At 57.9% G+C, this 26,026-nt stretch overlaps 2 protein-coding genes and 11 non-coding genes across 13 annotated transcripts; 2 read left to right on the top strand and 11 right to left on the bottom strand.

Moving 5' to 3' along the window:
• Positions 1 to 38: 38 nt before the first annotated feature.
• On the bottom strand, positions 39 to 10,056 carry FTCD (formimidoyltransferase cyclodeaminase). The gene is made up of 17 exons (XM_037397196.1): positions 9,838 to 10,056; positions 8,827 to 9,010; positions 8,320 to 8,448; positions 8,051 to 8,139; positions 7,619 to 7,798; positions 7,393 to 7,530; positions 6,968 to 7,099; positions 6,238 to 6,299; positions 5,430 to 5,559; positions 5,130 to 5,291; positions 4,828 to 4,871; positions 4,608 to 4,746; positions 4,217 to 4,312; positions 2,792 to 4,020; positions 2,280 to 2,315; positions 1,684 to 2,039; positions 39 to 545 (listed from the first exon to the last, which is right to left on the bottom strand). The coding sequence occupies exons 1-14, from the start codon at positions 9,889 to 9,891 to the stop codon at positions 3,934 to 3,936; spliced, it is 1,626 nt and encodes a 541-aa protein (XP_037253093.1). The 5' UTR covers positions 9,892 to 10,056; the 3' UTR covers positions 39 to 545; positions 1,684 to 2,039; positions 2,280 to 2,315; positions 2,792 to 3,933.
• Positions 10,057 to 10,422: 366 nt separating this feature from the next.
• Positions 10,423 to 10,504, bottom strand: TRNAS-CGA. Its single transcript has one exon. It is a non-coding gene; the product is annotated as a tRNA-Ser (tRNA).
• Positions 10,505 to 10,778: 274 nt separating this feature from the next.
• On the top strand, positions 10,779 to 10,850 carry TRNAP-AGG. Its single transcript has one exon. It is a non-coding gene; the product is annotated as a tRNA-Pro (tRNA).
• Positions 10,851 to 11,254: 404 nt separating this feature from the next.
• Positions 11,255 to 11,326, bottom strand: TRNAA-CGC. The gene has a single exon. It is a non-coding gene; the product is annotated as a tRNA-Ala (tRNA).
• A 159-nt stretch (positions 11,327 to 11,485) lies between these two features.
• Positions 11,486 to 11,557, bottom strand: TRNAP-CGG. Its single transcript has one exon. It is a non-coding gene; the product is annotated as a tRNA-Pro (tRNA).
• A 211-nt stretch (positions 11,558 to 11,768) lies between these two features.
• On the bottom strand, positions 11,769 to 11,840 carry TRNAA-UGC. The gene has a single exon. It is a non-coding gene; the product is annotated as a tRNA-Ala (tRNA).
• Positions 11,841 to 11,998: 158 nt separating this feature from the next.
• On the bottom strand, positions 11,999 to 12,070 carry TRNAP-CGG. The gene has a single exon. It is a non-coding gene; the product is annotated as a tRNA-Pro (tRNA).
• A 5,495-nt stretch (positions 12,071 to 17,565) lies between these two features.
• LOC119152025 (feather beta keratin-like) lies at positions 17,566 to 18,559 on the bottom strand. Its single transcript, XM_037396619.1, has 2 exons — positions 18,526 to 18,559; positions 17,566 to 17,882 (listed from the first exon to the last, which is right to left on the bottom strand). The coding sequence occupies exons 1-2, from the start codon at positions 18,557 to 18,559 to the stop codon at positions 17,566 to 17,568; spliced, it is 351 nt and encodes a 116-aa protein (XP_037252516.1).
• A 4,435-nt stretch (positions 18,560 to 22,994) lies between these two features.
• Positions 22,995 to 23,076, bottom strand: TRNAS-GCU. The gene has a single exon. It is a non-coding gene; the product is annotated as a tRNA-Ser (tRNA).
• Positions 23,077 to 23,742: 666 nt separating this feature from the next.
• On the bottom strand, positions 23,743 to 23,816 carry TRNAT-AGU. Its single transcript has one exon. It is a non-coding gene; the product is annotated as a tRNA-Thr (tRNA).
• Positions 23,817 to 24,684: 868 nt separating this feature from the next.
• Positions 24,685 to 24,756, top strand: TRNAP-AGG. The gene has a single exon. It is a non-coding gene; the product is annotated as a tRNA-Pro (tRNA).
• A 292-nt stretch (positions 24,757 to 25,048) lies between these two features.
• On the bottom strand, positions 25,049 to 25,120 carry TRNAA-UGC. The gene has a single exon. It is a non-coding gene; the product is annotated as a tRNA-Ala (tRNA).
• Positions 25,121 to 25,374: 254 nt separating this feature from the next.
• Positions 25,375 to 25,446, bottom strand: TRNAP-UGG. Its single transcript has one exon. It is a non-coding gene; the product is annotated as a tRNA-Pro (tRNA).
• Positions 25,447 to 26,026: the final 580 nt, after the last annotated feature.

Genomic DNA, 26,026 nt, shown 5'->3' on the forward strand with positions numbered 1-26,026 from the left:
CATGGCCATGGCTCAGGGGCTCCAGAAAGACAGCGCACTGCTTTTTCCTATTTATTATTACCATGGCGCGAAGGGTGACAACCCATACAGCTCAGCAAGGGAAAGTTACAGCACTCCCCAACCAGCCCCTCTGCTGCAGCTGGGAAATCTCACCTTTACGGGCAGCGAGATCCATGTTAGCAGCCAGCATTATTGCACAGGAAAAAACACACGAACACCATCAGACTGTGAACCAGCACGTGATAGTCCCTGCACTGCTACCTGCAGCCTTGGGGATGACTTTCAGCAGGCGCTCCCGAAAGACAGAGGATGGAACTGCTGCCCATTATCCCATAGCAATTCCTGTCAGAGAATTTACAAGCTAAAACCAAGAAGAATCACCGAGCAAGCAAAACGCCACTCTAAGGGGAAGGGAAAAGGAGCGGAGCAACATGCAGGTGGTTCCCATGGGGTGTTTGACTTTGTGTTTCATCGCTTCACCACCACGCATGTGGGAGATGTCCTCTTCAGTCGGAGTCAGAACTGCTGCTTGAGCTGCTGGAGTGCTGGAGGAGATGAAACAACTTTAGGATAGCATGGAAACAACCCTCCTTCACACCACTTCTGATGCTGCCAGGGGTGCCTGCCCTCAGCACCCCACCGGGGCCAGGTTGAGCCTGCAGCGGTGGCGGCTGCAGACCTGCCTCTCCCCGGGTGTCTTTGCACACCAGCAAAAGGGGTGCCCTCAGGTTTGCACGTGGGATGGGTTGCAAACCAGTAACTAGTTAACATCAGGGCCCCGTGGGCCATGCAGAGGGTGAGCCTGCAAGGAGCCAGCACAGCACCACAGCCAGGGTACCCTGACTTGAAGATAAAATAGCTGCTACTGACATTACCACAATTTTTATTGCAGTTTATCGCAAAGCTGTCACAAACCGTATTTCAGGGTTTGGAGCCATTGTTTTCCTGTTTGGAGAATATTACAAGCATGTCGTGGGTGGACTGGGTTTTTTGTCATTGTTTTACAAAGCTGCTCAGGCCAATTAAACAAATTCCAGAAGGGTCCTGATCTCTGCCAGCAAGGGCAGATGGCCAGGCAGATCGCTTTCAGAGCCATTACAGAGCGAGAGGAGCTGACCGTTTGCTTTGCTTGGAAAATGCTCCTACTGTTGATAGTGGAACTGGGGGTTTGTTTAACAGTCCCTCACTCAGACCTCCTCTGGATGCTGCCCATCTCTGGAATGGCATTTTCTGCGGCATCTACTCCCAGCACGGAGAATTTTTTTTTTTTTCTTTATCTAATTTATTTTATTTTGTAGGAGAGAACTGAACTGCTCCTCTGCTCTGGGACACTGAGCAAATGACCTTTAGGGGAGGTACAACTCACTCTCGGGCAAGCAGGACAAAGTCCTGGGATTTAATACACTGAGTAGCGCACTCTGAGCTGCGTCACTGTTCCCAATGGCTTCAAGAAATTTCACGGATCACATTTCAAAAGACACGAAATGACTTACACTTGCCTATTTATTAAGCAAACATCTCCACATCTAAAACAAATCACTGGGGTGGTGGCAGCCCGCTCCAGCCACCGCAGGGTGGAAGAGGGGAGCCCCAGCTGCCCAGGCTGGATGCTGCGGCATCCATGAGGGGGTTCAAAGGACCACAGCAGAGATTCAGAAGGGTCCATTGCCACCTCGCTCTTACCTTGCCTCCATGGTGCTTGGAGTGCTTCTTCTTGTGCTTCTTATGGTGCTTCTGATGACAGCCAGGGGGGCACGGTGAGCACCCCGGCATTCCTGGTGGTCCAGGATGCGGGTGCCCATGGGGATGATGCCCTGGTTGGGGGTGCCCATGGTGGTGCTGCCCCGGTGGGTAGGGGCCAGGTGGAGTGGGGCCACAGGGATAGCCACCTGGGGGTCCTGGGGGATAAGCCCCAGGGGTGCCAGGTGGCACTGGAGGGTAGCCGGGGTAGTGACCTGCTGGAGTGCCAGGACCAGGGTATCCCGGAGGAGCAGATGGGCAAATTTGGACTTGTGGTGGTGGCACCCCCCCGGGTGCACCTAGGAAGAAGAGGGGGGCTGTTAGCAAGCAGAACTGGGCTCCCCCCATACAGACAATGCAGGGAGCTGGTGTACCCATGCACCCAAAGGACCCCTCCTGGTCTACCCCCCTCCTCACAAACGATGCCCCCCTCCCCTTTGGCATGCAGGTAACCCCTCCGGTGCCTGTGGCGGTTGCATAGAGCTCTTCCTCAAGCCCTCATGCCTGCGTGGTACCTGCCCAGCCCCGCGGCCCCTCACCTGGGTTGGGGTTCCACATCCTCCACGGCCCCTGAGCTGCAAGGGAAAGACGGGCACTGTCAGTGCTCCCTCCCAGCACCTCCTGTCACAGGGATGTCATCGCCCTGCCAGCAGCCAGGACATGGCTCCCCTGTCCCACATGTCCACCCCAGGCAGAAACCAGGCTCACTTCCTCAGGAATGCTGACACCCCCAGACCCCAACAGCCACCCTGCCCCTTCAGGTGACAGCACCAACACCGAGAGCGACTGTCCTTATCTCTGTGCACCCTCAGAGTCCAGGCGTGTGGTTTCTACTGTTAATGGAAATACTAACCCACCTCCAGCCAAGCCTGGGTGCCCAGCCCATGTCTTCATGGACCACGAGGGACTGGGGACGCCATGTCTGGGTGCGGTGCCAGCCATGGGGACAGTGTACCCTGACCCACAGGTGCCCACGCTCCCACTGCCCCCGTGCCCCCCAGCTGCCCTGCACCCCCCAGGCGCTGCTGCCTCAGGAGCCGCTTCTGCTCACCGAACCTGCTGAAAAGCTCCCAGCAGAGGCGATGCCGGCAGACCCTCTGCAGGCACCACTGCCAGCAGCACCCCCGATCGCTGTCCTTGGCACGGCTCACCCAGGGTGGCGGGCACCCACTAAATACCAGGGCCCTGCCCAGGTGACAAGGGGTGTGGCAGGCAGGGGTGACACAGCATAACAGTGGAACCAGCCGCACCACTCCCTGTGCCATGGTCATCACCATGGGCACATGGGAAATGTCAACACGCCGCTCCCAGCCGGTACAAAGGTCCCACAGGGCTGATAAAAACATAGGACGGAGGGTGATGGTTTCACATCCTGACATCAGGTGATGGGATGAGTCAGGCATCCCCACCATGAACCCTGGCTTGGTGCTCCCAGCGTGGACACAGCATCCAGGGGCAGGGGCTGGCACAGGTGGGGTCACCCTCCTGCAGGCACTGCTGTGGGACAGCAGGGTCCAGCTAATGACTCCCTGTGACACTGATCAGGGTGCTGCCATGGGGTGTGGGTGGAGGAGGGGATATCTGCCATCAGACCCATTCAAGAGAGGCAGGGCTCGGTGCCCTGATGCTCAGGTCTTTCTCTCAGGGAGTCTGTGAGGAGGGGGCAGAGCTCCTCCCTTCCCATCCCCACCTTCTTGCTAACATTCCCAATACTGCCCCGCATTTGGCAGCGCTGCTTTCCCTGGCCAGTGAGCAATGCAACAGGCTGGTCTCATCATGCGGTGTCAAAAAGACACCTTGCAGGAAAGGATTGCACCAGGGCTTGCCCTAGCCCCGTGGGCAGCGGGGTGTCTCGGGGGGGGGGGGGCAGTTCTGGGCATGGATATACAGAGGGGTGTGTGGGGCCAGGAGGTGCCCACGCACTGGGATCCCCTCCTGGGCAGTGCTGTCCCCTCTGTTGAGATTGCTGTGGCCCCAAGCACTGCCAGCCCAGCCAGCTCCTTCTGCCCCAGGGATTGGGGGGATGGAGACCAGGGTCTGAACCCCACACGGGAAAAATCACCCTTAGCCAGGGAAAGGCCAGCAGGGGACAGGACGCTCCTGAGGCAGAGACCGAAGGAGCCCAGGCAGGGATGACACGATTCCCAGCTGTATTGGCCACTGCAGAGCCCCCAGCGCATCCCTGAGCCCCTCTCAGGCTGCCCGCTTCTCCAGCAGCGTCAGAACGAGCGCCGAGCCTTGCTTCGCCTCCTCCAGCAGCCCGGAGACCTTCTGTGACATCTACACAGGGAGGGAGAAGGTGCATCATTTGCCTCTCAACAGGACAGAAGAGCAATCCACCATCCACCCCATGCATCCCGCTGATGGCGAAGGAACGGGGTGCCTGGGAACGAGGGGTCCCAGGGGCTTCATCTCCATCTCTGTCCCACCCCATCCTTGCCACCAGGGCTAGGACACACTCACGGCCTCTGCTTACTGCGAGCTTGAACTTCTCATCCGTTATGTCTTTGAGGTTGATCATGACGTTGAAGTAAGCTCCGAACACAGCTGCTTCCAGCATTTTGGCTCCCACCTAGGAAGAGAGGCTTGTGAGAAGGTCTTCTGCACCGGTATTCTCAGGACATGGCTCCAGCAGTGGGAACCATTCGCAGCCTTGCCACACAGGTGGGGAAATTCAGGCAAGGATTGGTGGAGGTCAAGTCTTCTACAAGCTGCCAGAAATTTAGCAGATGGAAATCCCTGGCCAGTTTGGGAAGCCTGGCTGGAGACCAGAGGTCAGGACATGATGGGACACCTCGCAGGGAGAAGCCATGAGCCCAGCAGCCTCCAAAGCCCCAGCTGGGGCAGCGCTGAGCCTGGGGCCGTACCTGGATGTCAGATTTGCAGGCCAGGTTGCAGTGGTGTGCCAGCTCCTTCAGAGCAGGCCAGAGCCCGCTCACCTTCTCTGCCAGGGCACAGGGCACCCTCACTGCCGTCTTCAGCCCCTGCTGCATGGCAGCTGTGCGCCTGCGAGGGGGGACAGCCCCAGCGTGAGAGCTGGGCAGCCATGCTCCCCCAGCCTGCGAGACGCCACCCAGCCCAGCTCACCTCTCCTGCTCTTCGGGGGTGCTTTTTGGCAGCTTCATAGCTTCCTGCAGGACAAGAAAAACAGATTTTCTGCCATTTTCTCCAAGACCCTGTGTGCCTTGGATTGGGGGCCATGGCAGACCTGATAGCTCCCATGCTTTTCCAAACCTTTAGGTGATGATGTCCCTTCCCCTGGGCCCTGGCTTGGACCAAGGTCACAGTCCTGCTCCTAAAGACACCAGGGTACACAATGCCAGCCCCCCCCTCCCAGCTGGAAAGCCCCCTGCTTCTCCATGGCATATCTGCCACCAGCAGGGCCTCACCATGTAGCTGCTGAAGGCACGGGAGTCAGCATCCACCATTGCCACCAGTTCATCCATGGCCTGGTGGAAGGGGGGAATCAGCTTCCTCATGATGGGGTCCAGCTCCTCAAACTGCCGCTTCCCATAACTCATCAGCCCCACCATGCAGCCCAGTGCTGCTCCCTGCAAGGCCACAGGGATAAATCCTCCAACTGGTCACTGTGCCCACTGCTACCACCATGCTGGCTCTCCTCAGCAGTTCAGCACACCCAGAGGACCCCCGAGGCAGGCAGGGACCCCATCCCACTGTGTGGCACGTACCAGGGCACCCGCAGCTGCAGACACAGAACCTCCTCCTGGTGCTGCCGACCTCCCACCGACTGCTCGCACAAAGGTGCCCAGCGGCTTGGCCACCAGCCCCCCATCCACCTCTCCTGCCTGCACCAGGTACCTGTGGCACAACAGCTCCATGGGTCAGAGCACACACACACCCCAGACGCAGGGAAACCCACCAGCCCCTCCCTCTCCCTTTTCAGCCAGCACTGCCCCCTTCAATAGGTTTTCATCCACCCCTTGGTTCTGTGGGTGGCTGAGAAGGGGGGTAACCCCCAAAAAACCCAGTGGGAGGGTTGGGGAGAGGACAAGGAGCCCCATGGGGACCGACGGAGAGCTGGGGAGCACTGGTCCTGGTAGTGTGGTGGGTTGCTCCAAGTTAGACAGGGTGGGCTCACGCAAAGGGTGTTTGGTGGGACAGAAACACACCTGCAGCCATGTCCCCAGGGGGGATGACAAGGACATAAAGAGCATGTTCCCCCCCACCAGACATGTGTTTTACACCAGGCACTGCAGCACAGCATGTACATGCTCAAATTTGGCCAGAAAACCTGCCCCCGTTGCCTGCCTGAGTGACCTGGAGTCCCCGCACCCCATGTTTACAACCATCAGCATCTGGGAGAAGGGACCACCCCGTTCCTGCCCAACACCCAGCAGAGATGACCCCAAGGTGAGAAGAGGAGCTGGTCGTAGGCACCGCTCCCAAAACAAGCCAAGTGCAAGACACAGGCAGCAGGATGCCCCCCGTCCGGGCAGGGACGGGCACCGTGATGAGAAGCAGGATGGGGGTCCCTACTCAATGATGCGCTCCCGGGGGTGAAACGGAGACAGGGAGTCCAAGCCCAGCCGGCTGACCACCTGCAAGAAGCAGCACCGCCATGTCAGCCCCATCATGTTAAGTCACATTGCATCCTCATTCCCTGCTGTTAATTAACCATGGGTGATCCAGCCCTAGGACAGAGTTGCTCGGGCCATCACCCAGGGAGAGGACAGCTGGCGTCACCAGCTTGTCCCACCCCATACGTGCGGGCAGCATGCGGCTGCCTACAAACACTGATAAATAATTAGCTTGCTCTTATCTAGAACGTTCCCCATAGGGTGGAAATGTCCCTCCCTCCTGCAGCTGAAAAGCAGAGCCTGTCTCCTTGTTCCCAGCTCATGCTGGTCCTGGGACAGTTGCCCATAAAGCCACACACTGTCCTTGAGCTCTGGGGAGGTCTCCTTCCCCTCCTGGCCTCCATGTAGGCAAGATGGGCAGCTGCTGCCTGCACTCTGTGCTCAGGGGATGGGCTATCTGCTCTGTGAGCATCGTGGCATCCTCAGGACAACAAGAAACTTGTCCTGCTCGCTGTGCCCTCACAGCTCACCAGGCACCATCCCTAGAGACAAGTGTCATGCCCTGGGGACTGCTGGGGTCCTAAATCTCTGCTCAGTGCCACTTTGGGAGGCTGGGGCAGGGGGGGGGGGCTTCACATGTTTCTCTCATTATTCCACCCTCATCTTGGTACCAGGAGGAGCCACATTACCAGCCTGATCTTCTGTTCCTCCTCCAGGATGAACAGGTTTTCCTTCTTGATGTAAAACTCGGCTGTGTCCAGCATGGCCTTCTTGGGGACAAGCCCCACCAGCTGGGACCCCACCACAGGGAGATTCAGTGCCTGCAAAGAACATCAGAAATGCAACTGTCCCCAGAGCCACCCACCTTGCCACCACTACCACCCCAGCCTGATGGTTCTCAGGACCTGGGGAGCTCATGGAAAAGCCTTCAATGGAGGAGCTGGGGGCTAGCAGCAAGTTGCTGAGCTTTTGGGGTTTTCATGCCATTCAGCACTCTGCTCAATGGGAGATAAAGTAGAACCTGACCTGGGGATGGGGAGAAAAACTTGGAGGGAGACATCCTCTACCAAGCCCCTACTGAAACAAGCACGTCACACCACCCCGTGCCACCCACCTCCGCGTCTCGGCAGACCTCCTCATAGACGGCGTGGAGCGGTGTGGTCTCAAAATCCAGCAGGTTCGTCGAAACCTGGGCTATGTTCTCTTCTTCCAAATACCAGCCAATGCCCTGCACCCTCTTCAAGCGCCCGGGCTGCCAAGAACTGCCACAGTCAAGGCATGGCCCAGGAGGCCGGGGGGCAATCAGGTCTGCTCCCAGCACGCTGCCGGCACGGGGGTACCTGGTCGGTGCCACGACCCTGCTCACGGAGGTTGAGGGCGATGCGGTGAGCCAGCTCTTTGGTGCACAGCAGGTTGACGTTGTATGCAATAAGGAAGGTCCGAGCACCCGTCACCGTGGCCCCCCACCGGGGGACAAAGGTTGGTGGCCCAAAATCAGGCGCCCACTCTGGTTTTGCAAGCTGGGGAGGAAGGAGGAGAGCGTGTGGGCTGGCACTGCTGAGCAGCATGGGCCACCCTCCTGGGGATGGCATCTCCCTGCCCAGCTGGCATCTGCCATCACCACCTCCATGTTCAGCGGCACCCAAAATGTTTCACCAGCTCCTCTCTGTGTGAGGGGTTTACGCCAGCCCCCAGCACTCTCCCTGAAGCTGGGGAGGTATGGCTCAGCTCTGCCCAGCCCGTGCTACCCAGAGAGGTGCTGCCAGGCTCACCTTCTCAGGGAGCGCCTCGTACTCCCCGGCACGGATGGTGGGCAGGGCTTTCCTGCTCTCATCCTGTGCCGCCTCGCCGTACAGGTAAACTGCAAGAGAAAGTCAGGGGCGAGCGCTGCCAGGCAGGGGCTGGCAGCATGTCATCTGGTTTTGCCCGTTCGGAGGCAAACACCATTTGGTTAAGGTTTTGCAAAAGGTGTGCCTTTTCTCCACAGCTGGAAGCATATGGGGTGGGATGGGGTGGGCAGAGGTTCCTGGTCCTCACTCACCAGGAACCCCCAGCTCCGCTGCCAAGCGCTGCCCAAAGACGTGGGCGCAGGTGACGCACTCCTCCATGCTGACATTCATCACCGGCACGAAGGGGCAGACATCCAGGGCCCCCATGCGAGGGTGTTCACCTGGCGACAGGGCAGAGAGAAGGATGGGAGCTGGGAAAAGCAAGCAGACAAGGAGGGAGGACGGCCCTTTCCCAGTCTCTTTTGCAGACGGGGCACTGCCACCACGAGGAAAGCTGAGTTTGCAGCAGTAATATCTACTCCAGCCCAGGGACAGGAGGGATTCAGCCTGTCTGGATCAGGAGGACGAGCAAGAGCTTTGCACAGTCCCAGCACCATCCACCCCGGCAGCAGCCTGCTGCAGGTGCAGTAACGTGCCGTGCTCGGCCACTGGCAGCTGATTTTAGCTCCAGCCATGCAAGGTGCAGCCAGAGCTGACCACGCACGGCAGCCAAGGGATGCTTCACACCAGATCAACTCCCACACCCCGCAGAAGCTCACCCGTGTGCCGGCTCATGTCAATGAGCTGCCCGGCCACACGGGCCGCGCTCAGCGCGCCTTCGACGACAGCCTCGGGGGAGCCCACAAAGGTGTAGACAGTGCGGTTGGTGGAGGCACCGGCGTCCACGTCCAGCAGCACGCAGCCCGGTGTCCGGGAGATGGCCTGCCCCAGGGCGTCGATCACCTGCCGGGCAGCAGAGGGGAGCAAGGTGGTTGAGCCAGCCAGACCCCCACCACAGCCCCAGCTTTGCAAGGTGGGGGATGCCTTTTCTCAACCGTCCCCCTTCCCACCGGTGATGGGGTTGCGGATGACCCCACAATCAGTGGGGATGCAGCCCTGCACTGCAGACTATGCAGGACCCAAAGGCACGAGCATCCCACTCCTACCCAGGGGGTTTGGGACACCCCTGGCTTCCAGCAAGACGCAAACCCACTGTGGTAGAGAGAAATACCCAGCTGCTGCCACACGTTGGAGAGTACCATCCCAAATTCCTGTTCCTAAGGATACTGCCCCCTGCCAGCTTCCAAGCAGATTTGGCTCTGTAAATCCTGTTCCCTCGGGGAAGCAGGGATTTTATGGCAGTTTTGGGTCCGCTGAACTCCTGTATCCCCAGCAGGGGCAAAGTTCAGCCTGAGGCTGATGCCCAGAATGGATCCCACTAACCTGGACAATGTATTTTGGCACAAAACCTGCAAGCGGTATTTCTCTAAGGGTACACAGAAGAAATACAGCAGGAAATAATGCCAGACCACCCTGAGACCTGGTGCTACAGCAGCCTGCACACAACGGGGAGGTCTGAGCCCCCATTTTGCACCAAGGTGCCAAAAAGCAAGCAGGGGCTACCTTCAGGTATTTTTGGCATTAGCCAGGCAGGGCAAGGTGCACATCACTTCAGAGGAGCAGGGCAGAGTCTGGCAGCGGTTGCTGCTTGCACAGACCCCTGCCAAGGCAGCCCAGCTGTCAGCACCCCAGCATCACCCACCCCCCAGCCACTCCATGTGCTCCCTCACCTCTTTGTTATTCCCCTCCGAGAAGTTTGGGACACACTCCACCAGCTTGGCCATGGTGTCAGGGTCTGCCTCAGGGTCTGCCTGCTCCACACGGTTCCGGGCTCTCCTCCTTGCACCCTGTGGGTTTACCTGCCCTTTCCTGTCCCACAGCAGAGGAAAATCCTCCCAGCACCTTCTTCGCAGCAACCAACTTCACGGTTGCCCCCGAGCCAGGGTTTCTCATTAACCACATCGATCTGTGGCCAGGAGACAGAAAGGGTCTTGGATAAACAACATGGTACTGGCCCTTCTGTGGCTCCAGAAGCTCTGAGCACACGAGCACTGAGTGCTCACCAGGGCCAGCCTACAACGCTAATTACCCACAAGTGTAATTAATTGCTAGAAGGTGATGCCACATTATTGAAAGCACCTGCTGCACCCAGCACCGTGCTGTGGCAACCAGATGGGACAGCCTGCTCCTGCCAAAGGCACAGCAATAGGACCACCAGTACTCCACAATGGTGAAGGAAAATGCCCCCCCAAGACCCCCAAAGCGTGGGCACCCCAGGACACAGTCTGGGCACCGAGGTGGTGGGCAAAATCTCTCGCTGTGAGCAGGATTCGAACCTGCGCAGGGAGACCCTATTGGATTTCGAGTCCAACGCCTTCACCACTCGGCCATCACAGCCCCGCACCCCAGCACCCACGGGGGATACCTGCCCCCGCCCTGGGCACCCCCCGGTCCCCCCGGGCACCCCGCTTTCCTGGCAAGTGGGGGCATGTCCGGGGTGGCCAGTGCGTCCCCGCACACCGGCTCAGCCCCGCTGCGCTGCCCAGGGGCTGCTGGCAGGGCCTGTGCGCACCCAGTGGCTGCAGGGACAGCGGGGTCCCCGGGCAGCAGTGCCCCCCCAGCCCCCCAGTGCCCGCCACAGGGTGGGGGTGCCCGTGCGGCTGCGCACCCCGGCTCGTTGGTCTAGGGGTATGATTCTCGCTTAGGGTGCGAGAGGTCCCGGGTTCAACTCCCGGACGAGCCCTTCTTTTGGGCACCCGCTGCTGGGCTCAGCCCCCGTAGGGATGGGGCACAGATGGGGTGGCAGTGCCCAGCACAAGGGGGGACAGGCGGCCTCCCGAGCTTGGCCATGTCCATGCTGCCAGGACAGTCCCACCTGAGACACGGCTCAGCCGTGGCCAGGGCTTGTCCCCTCCCAGCGGGGAAGGGGTGTTGGGGACAGCAGAAGGGGGATGTGCTGCCACCCCATCCCCGCTGGGCAGCTCTGGCCAGGGGCAGAGCCACATAGCTGGCAATGGAAGCAGCCACCGGGATTCAGGAAGCTGGGAGGAGAAACCCTGGCAGGAGAGGGAGATCAGCCTTGGGATGTCCCATGCAGCAGGAAAGGGGATGTTTCTTATGGCTACTTCCAGGGGGAAAAAAAGGACATGGAGATGCTGGGGGTTGAACCCAGGGCCTCTTACATGCGAAGCAAGCGCTCTCCCGCTGAGCTACATCCCCCTGCCCAGGAGTGCCCAGGCACTGGTGCTGTCCCTGCGCTGCACTAGTGGTGTCCAAGCTTGGTAAAACCAGTGTCAGTTGTAAGAGAAACCCTCCTGCGCTGGGTTAGTAGAGAGCAGCAAGGATGCCACCCCCAAAGGAGAGTGTGTCCCAAAAGAAGGGCTCGTCCGGGAGTTGAACCCGGGACCTCTCGCACCCGAAGCAAGAATCATACCCCTAGACCAACGAGCTGGGGTGGTGCACCCCATTGCACCCCCACCCCCATTTTGGGGTTAGGGATGCAGCTGAGGCTGTAGCTTTCACACATGCCACCACAGCCTGCGGATGCCAGCAAGCACCCCCAGCGCAGCCGTGCCCGCAGGCACCCAGGGATTTTCAGGGGGGCCTGGGGGGCTCTGCCAGGCCGGCAGGGAGGGGGCTCTGGTGAGGTAAAAAAAGGACATGGAGATGCTGGGGGTCGATCCCAGGGCCTCTTGCATGCAAAGCAAGCGCTCTCCCGCTGAGCTACATCCCCCTGTGCCAGCAGGACCTCACTGCCAGCTCTTGGGGGTCCATCCTGCCCATGGGGACGTGCCCAGTGAGGACAGAGGAACAAGCCCTCCATCCCCTAATACATGCCCGGGTTGTGTCACAGCCCCATGTGCCACCAGGGAGGCTGGGTGCCCAAAAGGAGGGCTCGTCCGGGAGTTGAACCCGGGACCTCTCGCACCCGAAGCGAGAATCATACCCCTAGACCAACGAGCCGGGGCAAAGCCATGCTCCCTGCCCTCGTCCCCTGTGCTCCATCCACCCATGGCACTGTGCACAGTGTGATTGCTCCTGGGTGCCCCATCTCCCATCACCGTCCCTCAGACACCCATCTCACGTGGTTCCATAGCTAACGAACTGCCTTTCCCCTTCCCCACAGGTACCGGCATGGCTCTGGGACAAGGGACAGGAACAACAAGCACCAGGTTCCGCGCAAATTCCTCCAGCTTTTCATTTCTCCCAGCCACCAGGAGCTGCCAGCCATAGGGGCCAGCAGGATGCTGGTGCTGGGGACTCCACGAGTGCCATGGGGGACAGGACTGGGAGGGCATCTCCGGAGCAGGACAGGGGGATTTTTTCTTGACACAGTCCCCAAAGGTAGGGCTGCCTGTAGCTGTGCTGGGGTGGGAAGCCAGGCTGCTACGGGAGCCCCAGCTGGTGGGGATCGCCCTCCACACAGGACAGACATGGGAGAAACAGGATAAAGAGCTGATTTTCAGACAGTCCTCCTGCAACGAGCCTCTAATGCTAATTATAACACCCTGCAGGCTGTGCCAGAGCAAGGGTTCCCCCCCTGTGGCACATCCAAACCCCATGAGCTGAGCCGGGGAAGCGGGAGGATGGATCAGCCATAGGCGGTGCCAGCCAGCCTTGCTCCTGTCCCCTGCAAAACAGGGGAACTGGGGAGAGCAGGCAGGGGGACCACAGCCACCCTACCCAGTAACAACCAGATCGCCCTTCTCTTTGGGAAACGTGCAGGCACCTAATTCTCGGCAAACGTGAATTAACGGCCCGGGAATATTTAATTGAACAATTCTTGAGTTTGAAACTCAAATTGCCAAGTATTTCCTCCCCAGGATTTTGCAAACCGTTGGGATTCGGGCTCCGCTGGCATTGCTCTTACCCTTGTCTCTGCCTGAGGGCTGCCCTTCCCAGGGGAGCGGCTCGGAGGAGGAGGAGGAGGAGGAGGAGGAAGTGCAGGACAGCCGGGAGCAGCGTCTGGTGATGGTTTGGGCTTAGGGCGAGGCACGGTGCTGGCGGAGCCCAGAGGGCTGTGGGCTCGTTGGGGTGCAAGCCCTGGGAGCCCCACTCTCACAGGCAGTACCAGGAAGGCCAGCCCAGCATACCAGTGCCTTTTGATTTGCTTGCTTCTTCCCCCGTGACTCACACCAAGGCAGCCTGTTATTTTCCTGCTCTATGGCATTTCCAGCCCTGGGGAAGAACCGGAGCCCTTGCCTGAGCCATCGCCTGTCTGGCTCCCCAGGCGGGAGCGGGGCCCTTGCGTGGCAGGGAGGGCAACCAGCGAGCCCCTGCCCCACGGTCGGTCTGTGGGTGCCCGGGGTGTGGGGTCCTCCTGGTGGTGCCCTCTCCTCCCTCTTATCCCGGCCATGCAACCGCTTTCTCTCCCTTTCCTGGGAGCAGGCATCCTCCCTGCTTTGGTGGGAAATTGCATTGCAAGGCTTTTCTGGGTGAGGAAGGTTTTCATTGTCAGACAAGTCCCATCCCAGCCTGCCATGCCTGCAGGCTCCCAGCTCCAGGGGCTCCATCTCTCCACCCGGCTGGCTCCAGGGTGCACGTTCCCAAGCGCTCTGGCCAGAACTCCTTGCCCCAGCAGGGAGGACAAGGGACGCTGCCTGTTGAGGCCAGCCAGCCCTCCTGGTGTTGCCCTCAGCTTGGTGCTCAGGTGCTGGGGTGGGATACACCTTTTGTAACCTAGCAAAAGCAAGGGCAGTGGATCTGTCTCTTCAGCCTGTCCCACTGCTGTGAGTGACTGGGATTTTTGTCTTCTCATCTGGATGTGCAGAGAAGCCACAGATTGGTGTGCTGGGATCTCACTGAGCCAGCAATCATCCATCCACCACCAATGCATCCATCCTTGCCACCAGCCCCATGCTGCCTGCAGCTTCCAGTCCTGATGGTCCCACTCACTATTCACACCAGTCTTCCCTTGCCCATGACAACTCTCTATGCTTCTCCACTTGTTCCAACTCAAATCATGACTTCACCCCTCCTCCCCACCTCATCCATTCCCCGAGTGGCAAGGTACCCACCACCACGCGAGATGCTCACTGGCTGCTTCTGTTGGCTTCCCCAAGTACATAAATGCAGAGAAACCCGAGCAAGCTCATTTGTCACATGCGGTGGTGCAGGCTGGGATGTCCCAGGCACCCCAGACAGACACCCCAAGGCTCTGACCCCACCATAAGGAGCTACCCCCTCACCTTCCCAGGCCAGCGTGTTTTAGCCGCTCCCTGTTGAGCTGGCATACCTCACCGTAATTTCTGCACTGTAGTTTCTGCTGGTGCAGTTGACTTCACCGAAGCAAAGGGCAGAAGAAAGAAAATTAAGGGGAATAGGGGTGTCCAAGAAGCAATAACTGTTGCCGGGGGAGGATGCTAAGTGACAGCAGGGAGGTTTCCTCCAAGGACACGAGGAGGTGAGGGAGGATGGGAGGTGAGCAGGAGATGTGGAACTCAACAGATGCATGTCTGGCCAAAGGGTTGCACCTGGGCTACGCTCCAGGCTTTTCTGAGAAATGCTTTTGCTGTTGCTGCTTTTGAAACCCCTAAGTAGGCAATTCTGGGACCAAACCCCAGGATCCAGCTATTTCCTTCCATGTGCATCCTTCCACCCGCTAAACATTATTTTCCATCTCAGCCTTAGTACGTAGCTCCCTGTTTCTCACCAGAGTCTTTGGCTGCACTGTCTTTGCAGGAACCTGTATTTTAGGGCCTGATCAGCAGGTCTGTGGGCTCCTGCCCTGGGCAAGAGCTGGATGGGGGGGGATACGTGGTGGCATGAATTCAGGACAGCACGGCTCCCAGCTGAGAGTCACAGCACCCGAGGGGGGCAGGGTGCCAACTCCCTTAGGACAGGGAGCCCTGCAGGGCACCAAGGTCCTCACTTCCCCGACTGTCTGCACTAAGGCATCGCAATTTTCAAGTCAAATCAAGGACCTGTGTGGATTTTAGTCTCCTTTAAGACACTGGATCTTCAGAAAAAAAATAATAGGTATAACCTCACCAGTGGAGTCATTCAGTGAAAAGCCACATAAAAACGTCATCATTCTTTCCTTCTGCTCCATCCTGGACTGTCCTGTGCAGCAGACCGGTGGAAGACAGTTGCACAAGCCCCAAATGCCTACAGCTTCCTCATAAAGCTTTTGCTGGAAATCCAGTGCTTTTCCTTATGACAGTGTTCTGGAGAATTTTGTACCCTATCTTGGTAGAAAGTTTCTGGAGCTGGGATAAAAATCTCTGAGCAGTCCTTGGAAGAGGGATGTGAAACCACACCTCTCTTCTGGTGCTCTAACTGCTGAGCAATTGCCACATAAATTTTCTCCCAATTAGGAACACCTCTGAAGATCTCCTGAGCAATAAAACCAGTTGAGCTTGGTCAAAGGCTTTTGAAGACCAACATAATTCCAAGCTCAGCATAATCCCTTATTATAAACACTCATAAGCTTTATGCAAATTGTCACGCTACCAAAATGCTTGAGGTATGAAAGAAGATTTAAACAGCAGCCACAGAGGACTCTTAATTCCTCCCTCCATCAGCTGAAAAGGTTCTGCTTGATGATACGTGGCATCTTAAAGAAAGACTTTACTCTGTGCCTGACATCTTTCTTTCCAGAGACATCTGCATCCACTCCCTGTAAAACAATTAGTCTCCAGTTCTCTAATGTGTTCAGCTAAAGTCTTGGATCCCAGTCCTTGGGAAGAGCTCAGCGTGGAGCTCACTGTGCCCTGAGTGGGTGTAGGGATGGGGTTATCCTTGTCCTTCTCTAACTGCCCAGCTCACAAGCAGGGGACCTGCAGGTCTCCACTCAGCAGCACAGCAAAGCTCCCTGCTGAGCCAGCTGTTGCTCTTGCCTCTGTATCTGGAGCACACAGGAAAAATACAGTTTCCTCTTCATGTCGTTATGATGATGTTTATATATCTTTCCTGCTGGCATTACCACAGGTCTGACTGTCCATCACGCTTTGTGTCTCTGAGAAATGTCAGGATGCCTCTCCCCATGACACCTCTGATCAGTTAGTGCCCAGTCACAGGTCCCAGCACATTTGGGCTTCTGAACGTCTGTGTCCGGAGAAAACCTGGGTAACCCTGCACTGTTTCACATCGCACGCACCCCTCTTTGACAGTGCTGGGGATGCTACTGTGTGCATGAGCTGCGGGACGAGGTGCACCTGCATCCAGGGTGGGGTGGCATTCCCTGAGCCATCATACTGAGCTGGCATGGGAACACGAGTATATTCAGCTCATGTTATTCACAGGGCTTACTCAAGGCAAACGCTGCAGCTGCGCCTGTGCATATGCATGTCTATGTGCACATGGAGCAGCACAGAGCAAAACACTGCTGCTGCTTCACTGAGAGATACAGCCAGATGTAGACACATCACATGCCCATCACATGGGCTATCTAGGTTTGAGTCAATACACTTATTTTTTATAAGGCCCCTTTTGCCACATGCTGTTATAAAAAGCAAGAATGAAGAGCCTAATGCTTGAGGTCTGATTTTGCCCTTGTATATCTTAGGAATTTTCTGCTTTTCATTGTCACTCATAAAACATTGAGTGAATTGGGCATAGGATGACCATCCAAAAAAGCATCTCCCAAGAAGCCCACTTCCACCTTTTTTCCCTGATGCCACATCCATCCTCCTTAGCTCACCCAAAAAATTGCTGCAAAATGCAGGGTAAATGCCATTTTTAACATGCCAAACCTTAGCGTTCCCACCTCCTCGAGGGAACAGGCAACAAGCCTGCTCCTGTGGGAAGTCTTCCCCAAGCAGTTGCTTCCTGTGGGGCAGCAGGAGAGCTTTCCAGGCTGAGAAAGTTGCCTGCGGGCTGGTCACAGCAAACCACACACTTATGTCAGCACAGCGCAGTGCTGAGCAGCAGAAACTCCCTTTTCAGACCAAAAAACCCTCTCCCCCCAGCAACAAGCTGCCTCCAGAGCAGGTTACCCCTCCAGACCAGAGGCACAAGGAACACCAGAAGACTCAGGCTATGATTGTAGCATGACTTTAATGAGAAGGAGAATAAACCAGTTCAGAGTATAAGAAGTGCATTTCCAGCGCTCAGTAACAAAATGGATAAACCCCACTCCAAGGGACAAGGGACAAGCCGATCCATACAAGGTGTTCCTCTGCCCCACCACCCCGTTACTATCATCTTCCACCTACAGCCTGCTAGAAGCATTTTCGCCCAGCCAGCAGCAAACACTGTGTAGCACCGCAGGGTGTGACACCTACGTGGAAATATAAAGTAAGGCTTAGCGAGAAAAAGGTATACAGAGGCATGGTCTTGCCAAGCTCACAAGGCTCCCTTCCTCCTGGGGGGGCTGCGGGTGCCCCCCAAAGCTGGGAAACCCACAGGCATTTCCTTAGTCCTCTTCCCCAGTCTTGGTCCTGTGCTTTGTTTGTCCTTCTTCCCGACGCGGCCACTCTGCTGGCATTGGTGGGAGGGGGTGACCGCTGGGGACACCCCTACAGCCCACTGCCCAGGCACAGCAGTCCCGCCTTCCCCAGCCCTCGGGGACCCCCAGAGGCCACGGGGACCCCGCAGCACCGGAGGTAGCTCCCAACCGCCGCTGACGCCGTGGACCCCACCGTCGTGTTCTGCGGGTAGGAGCTGAGGATGGGCCCGGGCAGGGTGACCACGACAGTGGGGGGCTGGATGATGGCAGTGGAGTCCCCGCAGCGACGGAAGCAGGGCTGGTTGCAGCTGGCAGCCAGTGGCCGCGGACCACAGGAGGAGGGCAGGCACAGGTCGTAGCAGGACATCGCTTGGCGAGGACGTGCACCTGAAAGCCAGAGCAAGGGCATAAATGCAAGGCAGAGGCTGGTCCGTCCCTGCTGAGCCCTCATTCAGCTGCTCCCATAATAAGAGGGGCGTCAAAGCTAGCTAGAGGGGCAGTCTGGATGGTTTAGAAACCCTGAAGGAAGGCTTTCCAAATGGGCAGGAGCTGGATTCCCCCTTCCCTCGCCCCGTAACCCGCTCAGGAGAAAGTGAGGAGTGTGGTTTGAGCTGCAGGTCTGGGGGAGCTGGAGGCACCAGACACAGAGCAGACCCGCTCCTGCACGCTGCTGCCTTCCAGCTGACAGCAAGCCTCCAGCGAGCCAAACCCTTGCTCAGACGCGCCTACTTGTAGCAAAATCCACTTAATACAATGTGAGTGAGCTGAACTTAATGTGAGCTGAGCTTTCCCATCCCAAAATATAAGGGACCTTCCATAAACAGGGACACATCTATCCCCACAACCTGGGCACGTGCCATTCTTTCTTTTTTTCTTCTTCAGCAAGAAAAACCAGGCAGGACGCACCCGGCTGTGCGGTTAGGGACCCTGCAAGCCCTGCACCCCACAGCCCCTCACACTCCTCGTTCTGGAGCAGAAATAAACCCTTCCCCGACAGCCTCCACATGCAGGAGGGAGGCAGGTAACCAACCTTGAACTCTTGCAGAGGACCGGGCACAAGGCATCGGTGAAAGCAACAGCTCAGTGGGGAGGAGACGGAGCCCGTCTTGACTTACCCAGGCAGAGGAGGCGGCGGTGGCAGCTGGGAGCGGGTGGTGGGGCTGGGTGCCGTCCGGGGTTTTATAGGGTGCCCCGGCCCCCGGGGGAGCGGGTGCATACCTTCCACCTGAAACTCCCCAACAACCAGCAGTTTTCTCCTGGAAAGCTCCCCTGGCTGATTAAACAGTTCCCTCTTTCATCTGTCATGTTTTGTTTCCATTTAATACTGAGTAAGATTGAAATGATTCGGGCTACAGGCATTAATTACCTTGCTTCCCAAGGCCAACGTACATTTTAGGTCTTAATGCCACCAGGCAGGAGTGTTTCAGCAGAATTTAGGACAGGCGCATCCCCGGCGCATTGCTCCCCACCTTCCCCTGAGCACAACCACTTCAGCTCCCCAGTGCACCTGAGGTGAGCTCAGGGATGTAGGCTGAATGCAAGAAACATATATTTGTATATATATATACATAAATATATAAACATATATATATAAACCCTGCAACAGAGGTCACACTGACAGCAGGAAAACCGGGGGGGCTGCTGGGGCGAGGGGGCTGGGGGACCACCCACAGCTGGGAGAAAAATGCTGGAGGGCATTTCTCCTGCCCCAGCCGCCCAGGAGCTACAGACGCAGACATGGGACTGGAGCTAGCCCGGCTTGAGAAAAATGTTGCCCTTTTAGATCCACTTAGAGGATTTTACCTTTTTTTTTATTATTCCTCACACCTTGGAAGGCATATCAGATTTTAAAAGCAAAGTAATCGTGGGCTCTGCAGTCCACCCCTGAAGGGGATGCACACCAAAACCGACTGATTTTGTGCAGTGAGCTCATTTCTGAGGCCCAAAGCCCTTCCAGCCTGCTCCTCGGCCATGCCGACCGCCGTGAGCCAGAAGTTCACAGCTACGCTTCCTTGTGATGGAGTAACATCATCAAGACATTTTTAATTACAGGCTGCAGCATGACACCAGATTGCTCTGCTGAAAGCCTGTTAGCTGCTCAACCGCTGGGGAGTCGCCAAAGCCCCGACCTGCACTTAAACGTGAATCATCTGCACACTGGGGAGAGGGAGTCACTGGCATGGTCCCAAGCAGGGGGATGAGCCATCAGGCTTTAGGGCCAAGGAAAGTTTGAAAAAGGCTTTTCATTTCACGCCAGCAGAGCCCAGATGAAGGCACAAACATCTTCTGCCTCAAAAATAAATGATGGTAGTACTGGGGCACATGTACTATGCATGCGTGGGGCCGGGGGCTGTCAGCATCGCAGTTAAAGACATGCCTTGTGGGGTTCTGAGGGTCATTTCAGTTCCTAGGGTGACCTGGCCTTGCAGAGCCATGGCTGATAGCACTGGATTGTCCCTGGTGAAGCTTCCCTGCCCTGCCTGCCAGGGCAAAGTAGCCTTCCAGAGGTGCCGGGGTCAATCCCAGCTATTTTTAACAACATTCTGGAAGGGCAAAGAGGAAATCAGCTTTTCCGAGGTGCAGTGGAGGATGGGTGCTTCAGACAGCAGCAATTTGCAGCCTGCTAAAGTAAGGCAGGAAGCTGTGGGCTCATCACAACCTTCTAAATGGCAATTTGTTGAGCAGGAAAGGATGAGGCTTTATTTTAAGCTTTCCCTTGCTGCTTTTTACAGTACTCTCAAATAATAAAACAATGCCACAGGTGCACCTTGGACCCACAGCACTCCCATGATCCCAGGGAAAACAGCCCTTCCTGGGGGATGCCCTTCCAGGCTTCCAGACACAGGCTGGGATCTTCTGATTTGCAGCCTCACTGTGTGTTTCAGTTTTGCAACCCAGTTGAGGTTCTGCTCACATGGGACCATCACGCTGCAGAAGAACGTCCATGGATGCAGCGATGCTTGAAATAAATGCAGGAGGGCAAGTAGAGAGGGCATGCTGTTGAATGTGAGCAGATCTGTGTACTGAAACAAGTGCTTTGCCTGGAGAAGGGGATGGGGAAAACCAGAGGCACGTGTCAGGAAGTTAAAATAATCAGATTTGTGTAATGCATGAGATTAAAACAAAGGAAAACCATGGGGGAAAGAGCTCTTCCTGGAAATGCAGGTATTTAAGAGAAAGAGGAGGACTTGTTTTTCCAACCCCTATTCATTTCAGGGAATGAACACTTTCTGCTTGAGACATGACTTTCTCTGGAGGAACCACAAAACAAAGAAAATTTCACCAAACCAAACACATCAGACACATTTTCTTAATTTCTGCAAAGGATCCAGTCTGTGTGGCCATCTCAGCCCTGGTTCTTCCTGCAGATGAGGGCATGAGGAGAAACATGGTGCAGGACCAATACTCGCTGTGTTTCCCTTCCCATCACCAGCCCCAGCAGCACTCTCTGACTCCAGTTTCACCCCTCTGCATTTTGATTTCTGACAGTCCAAGGACTAGATGTCTCTGAGACCGGCTGGAGGGTGGAAGCTTGCCTTGCCCCAAAATTTCTCCTGAAAGCCACAGGCCAAGGCACATTTTGGAGCAGCAACAGACCCCCTGCATCCCATCTCCAAGGAACACCTGCATCCAGTGCCCTCAGTTGGGGCTTGCCCCTGGGCTGCAGCCAGCCTCTGGGCAGCAGGACACGTGGGGACCACTCCCAGGCAGCTGATGGGCGAGCAGGACACCCTGGTGCCAGGAGGCAGCATCCTGATGCAGACAGATCCACCCAGGGGCTGCCCCTCCGCTGCAGCCGCAGAGCATCCTTGGCTGCCTGTGCCCTTGCCGGGGAAGACGCAGGATGCTTCAGGGCCACTGTGTGCAGCCTGGGGAGCGGAGCCCAGCCGGTGCCACTGGGGAGAGCCAGGCCCTGGCTGCGTGTGCTGCCCTGGGGCTGCAGATGATCCAGTTTCATGCCGCCACATGTCCCCTATAATTGCCGAGTCCCCAGGTGGGCTGATGTTCCACAGCGTCACCGAGGCTGGCATGTCTCCCCCCCGCAGGAGGCCTTGTCACCGCACACCAGGGCAGGGGCATGTGTGTGCTGGGGCAGACAGCCCAGCAGGGCTGAAGGGTGTCCCAAGGGAGTCAGCTCGTCTCCTCTCCCGGCTGCCTCTGCCCTGCAAGCCCCCAGGTCCCATCCTGCTGCAGCAGCCACCATGCCATGCACCACCATCCAAGGAGGAGCCTGCACCCACCGCCCCTTCCTATTTCACCATCTCCAGCTGCAAGGTGGTGTCTCTCCGGGGCTGTAACCCTGGTGCACCAAAATCCATGCCTTTTCCCCAGGAAACCTCCTGCATCCCTCCTGCAGGGCACCTGGCTGTTCAGGCACAGACATCCCACTTTCCCAGGATGGCAGAGCTGGCTGAGCACCACAGCGTCTCACAACAGCGGGACAGGATGGGGCCGGTGTTTCCCTGCCGCCTGATCACTGTTTCTGGCTAGGGAGATGCTGACAGAGGGAAGCAGGTCCCAGCTGCTCCCCAGGCACCTCCCCAAGGCTTGGAAAGGAAACGTGGCTCCAGGGAAGGTCACCAAGCCAGTGCTGGGTTTGCAACATGGGCAGCCAAGTCTGAGTGTCCTCACCTTGCCTCCAAGCCACAGCATTGCCTGGCCACATCTGTGGAAAGAAGGGGTGGGAGCGAGGAAGGCACCTGCAAGGCTGGCACAACACACGTCCCCAGCTGCATCGAAGCACAGGTGTGCTTTGAGAATTGCAAGACTTCCCTCTCTGCAAGACCACGGAGATTTCAGCAGTTAAACACACCACACACACACCCGCCCAAGCAGACAGGGGGTTTTAACTCTTTCCTCTTCATCTCGCAGTAGCTCACTCTCTGCTCTCCCCAGGAACCTCCACCGCGCGCGCTGCTGCAGACACAGGAGTGAGCTGCCGGCATGCAGCAGCCATACCACCCCCACAGAAAGTAGCTCTAGGACGTGGCAATGGCTCCGTGAGGCACAGCTTTGTCCAGAGATGGCTTTTGGCTCCCATCAGCACAGCAGGGATGCCCAGGGCTTGTGTATGAGACGCAGAAAGGAATAAATTGGCTGACAGAGAGCAGAAGGGAAAAAAGCAGAGAGCAGGCTCAGGGTGTGCCCGCATCACTGCCCGGCCAGCATGGCCAGCCAGCTGCTGGCCTTCCCTGCCCATCCTCTGGTGCTTTGCCCCCTGGAGAAGATGCTGTTCGCTGGCAGGAGGGCAGGTGGGCTCGGGGAGCAGAGGGGGATGGTAGCCTGCTCCTGCACGGGAGCGTGGGGCCAGGCACGTTGCACAGGAGGGCAACACAGGTCGCTGTGCGGCCAGGAGCAGGTCTGGCAAGTGGGAGCAGCAATCCAGGGGCAGAGGTGTATTTAACATGGCAGAGCAAAACAAGAGAGAGGCAGGAGGAAGGTGGCCGTGCCGAAGGTGGCACCAAAAGCTTCCTGCTGGGTGGGAGGTCCCTGAAGGTCCGACGAGGGTGGGATTCGAACCCACGCGTGCAGAGCACAATGGATTAGCAGTCCATCGCCTTCACCACTCGGCCACCTCGTCCCATGCCCCAGCCAGTTTTTTGGTTATTTTTTTCCCCTTTTTTCACCAAAGGCTGCAAACCTGTGGCTGGTTCTTCAGGGCACCCTCTGCAGAGCCCCAGCAGCCCACCCGCCTGGCCGTGGCAGCCGGCAGCCCGCCCACCCGAGGCAGGGCAGAGCAGCAAGCCTTTGCCAGTCATCCGCCCCTCTCCGTGTTCTCTGCTGTCCCTGTGGTCAGCGGATGGCAAAGGGTGAGGTGGCATTTATTTTTGCCATAAAAGTGTGTCCCCCCAGCTTTGTTACTTGCCGCAGGTCTCCATCACCCACACACCACCAAGCACTCACCCCACATCCAGAGGGTTTTCCTGCATGCTTCAGAAGCACCAGCTGCACAAATGAAGAACGGGGAAGGTGGTGGGGGTCCAGCAGGGAAGGTGGTGGGGGTCCAGCAAATGAAGAACGGGGAGGGTGGTGGGAGTCCAGCCAACACTGGATGTGCCTTTTTATTTCCCAAATACTCTCGGATCCAGCGACAGTTTGGGTCATGCCAAGGGAGAGGGAGAAGAAGGAAACTCCTTTCCCCGAGCGTGGGGTCACCTGGGACAGAGAGGCGGGGAGGGGGCTTCGCTGATCTAGGCAGGGCAGGGACCCCCAGTTTGAAGCAGGGAGGAAAAACAGCCCCAGGCGCAGGCACCACTGGGAGTCGAACCCAGGATCTCCTGTTTACTAGACAGGCGCTTTAACCAGCTAAGCCATGGCGCCCACCTGCCCCCCAGCCATGGGGTGCCCCCCAACACACTTGACCATCTGCCTGACACCCCCCTCCCCCCTCCATGCCACACACTGCTGCCCCAGGTCTGGGATACCCCAGATCCCAAACCTTCCTCCATCTGCAACTGGGAGTACCTCCGGTGCTGACCCAGGCTCCTGGCACAGGGACATCAACATGTTCCCTACCAGCACCAGCTGTGTTTTGGGGTCCCAGCCCCTGTGGGGACTTGCCACCCCCTCCCCTTTCCCTGACAGAGCTCTGCCAGATGCCCCCAGGCCATGTGCTTCCCCAAGGCAACAGCCTCTTCAGCTCTTTCTCTGCCTGCTCACCCCAGCAACCTGGGGCTCCCCAGAGCACCCCTTGGCTGGCCAGCTCACCCAGCGGTTCCCAAGGCCAACTAAAACAATCTCAGTGTGTCCTCCAAGGGCTCAGGCACACCCAAAGTCTCCAGTTTTTTGAGAGGCGCATAAGACACAGCAAGGAGGAAAGTAGCCAAGAGCAGCTCCCCAGTGCAGTGGGCACTGATGACACCCATGCCCACCCAGCTCCATTTACCTCCTCCCAGCCTGGCCCAACCCTGACACTGCAGAAGGGACAGTGACCTGCTTGGCCATCGCCATTGCCACCCAGCAGGAAGGCTGAAACGGTGAGGGCAAAACATCCCACAGCACCCTCTGCCGTGCCAGTGCCCAACTGGGATCGTCCACAGGGGATACTGGTGACCCCAGTCAGCGGCAGCTCCTGGGTGCTGGGAACTGAGTGCTCTCCCTGGCACCTGTGCTGGCAGCGCAGGCAGGGCTGGGGCAGGGTCGATGGGGGCCGGGCGATGGATTGGCACTGGTGCCACCTGCGCACCCCGGCTCGTTGGTCTAGGGGTATGATTCTCGCTTAGGGTGCGAGAGGTCCCGGGTTCAACTCCCGGACGAGCCCTTCTTTTGGGCACCCACCGCCCCACTACCCAACAGATGCTCCCACCACCACCAAGATTCACACCAAGAGACGCCCCAAGACCCCGCGCAAGGGGCACAAGGTGCCCCCACACCCTGCAGTGCCCGGGCTCGGGGGGAAAGGGCCCCCGGCATTCCCTGCAGGCAGCGCGTGCCAGGAAGCACCCCCAGCGCAGCCGTGCCCGCAGGCACCCAGGGATTTTCGGGGGGGGGCCGGGGGGCTCTGCCAGGCCAGCAGCCGGCAGGGAGGGGGCTCTGGTGAGGCAAAAAGGACATGGAGATGCTGGGGGTCGATCCCAGGGCCTCGTGCATGCAAAGCAAGCGCTCTCCCGCTGAGCTACATCCCCCATGTCTGGGCAGGGTGGGGGCCTCTGCTCACCCGCTTGGACCCCAGGGTCCCAAACCAGACCATCGGGGCTGAGCTCCACCATCCCCATTGCTGCTCCTAAGGGCTTTCATCCTGGCTTCGGGATGTGCCCACCCAAACCCTCTGCCCATCCCTGCTGCATCAGGCACCGGCGCCCTCCCAGCACCCAGGCCATGGTCCCACCGCCAGCCAGGGTCATGCACACCCACCGGGGAGGCTGGGTGCCCAAAAGAAGGGCTCGTCCGGGAGTTGAACCCGGGACCTCTCGCACCCAAAGCGAGAATCATACCCCTAGACCAACGAGCCGGGTGGGGTGCAGCACTGTATTGCACCCCCAGCCCCTCTGCCCCACACACATTGGGGATTTGGGGGCACCTCAGGATGCATGTCCCTGGGCACGTGCTGGGAGCACGGAGGTCCCTCTGGCTGTGGCCACAGGACTTTAGTGCCCAGCATCTCCACATCCTACCTTCTTCGGGGGGTTTCCCCCTCAGAGCCATCTCCCAGCACCCTGCAGGTTTTGCAAGGACCACAGCTCTGCAGCATCGCCTGCCTCTCTTCTTCTTCCGTGGGGCACCCCCAAAGGCAATGGCCTCGTCTGACCTGCCTTTCTCCTCACTCCCAGAAAATCCCCGTTGCTGTGTCCTTCTCCAGCCCCCGGAGATGCTGAGTGTGGGGTTCGGGGGGCTGCAGGCACTGGTGTCCCTTGGGTGCTGCGGGCTGGTGAGTGGGTCAGGGTGGGGAAGGAGATTCTGGGGAAGAGCAGGGGCATGATTTTTTGACACAGCCCCCGGGCAGAGCTGCCCACGGGGGATGTCACCTGTTCTGTTCTATGACCCCATCGGGGCTGAGCCTGGCACTGTGTGCCTAAAAGAAGGGATTGTCC

The sequence above is a fragment of the Falco rusticolus genome, chromosome 8 (genome assembly GCF_015220075.1).
Source record: "Falco rusticolus isolate bFalRus1 chromosome 8, bFalRus1.pri, whole genome shotgun sequence".
NCBI classification, from domain to species: Eukaryota; Metazoa; Chordata; class Aves; order Falconiformes; family Falconidae; genus Falco; species Falco rusticolus.

Coding starts and splice junctions, on each gene's coding strand:
- FTCD (XM_037397196.1), bottom strand. CDS start 9,891: ATGGCCAAGCTGGTGGAGTGTGTCCCAAACTTCTCGGAGGGGAATAAC. Junction 8,449..8,826: donor TGACATGAGCCGGCACACGG/GTGAGCTTCTGC, acceptor CCCTGTCGCCAG/GTGAACACCCTCGCATGGGG. Junction 4,747..4,827: donor ACCCCCGAAGAGCAGGAGAG/GTGAGCTGGGCT, acceptor CCCCCCTCGCAG/GCGCACAGCTGCCATGCAGC.
- LOC119152025 (XM_037396619.1), bottom strand. CDS start 18,559: ATGCCTTGTGCCCGGTCCTCTGCAAGAGTTCAAG. Junction 17,883..18,525: donor GTCCTCTGCAAGAGTTCAAG/GTTGGTTACCTG, acceptor TCTGGCTTTCAG/GTGCACGTCCTCGCCAAGCG.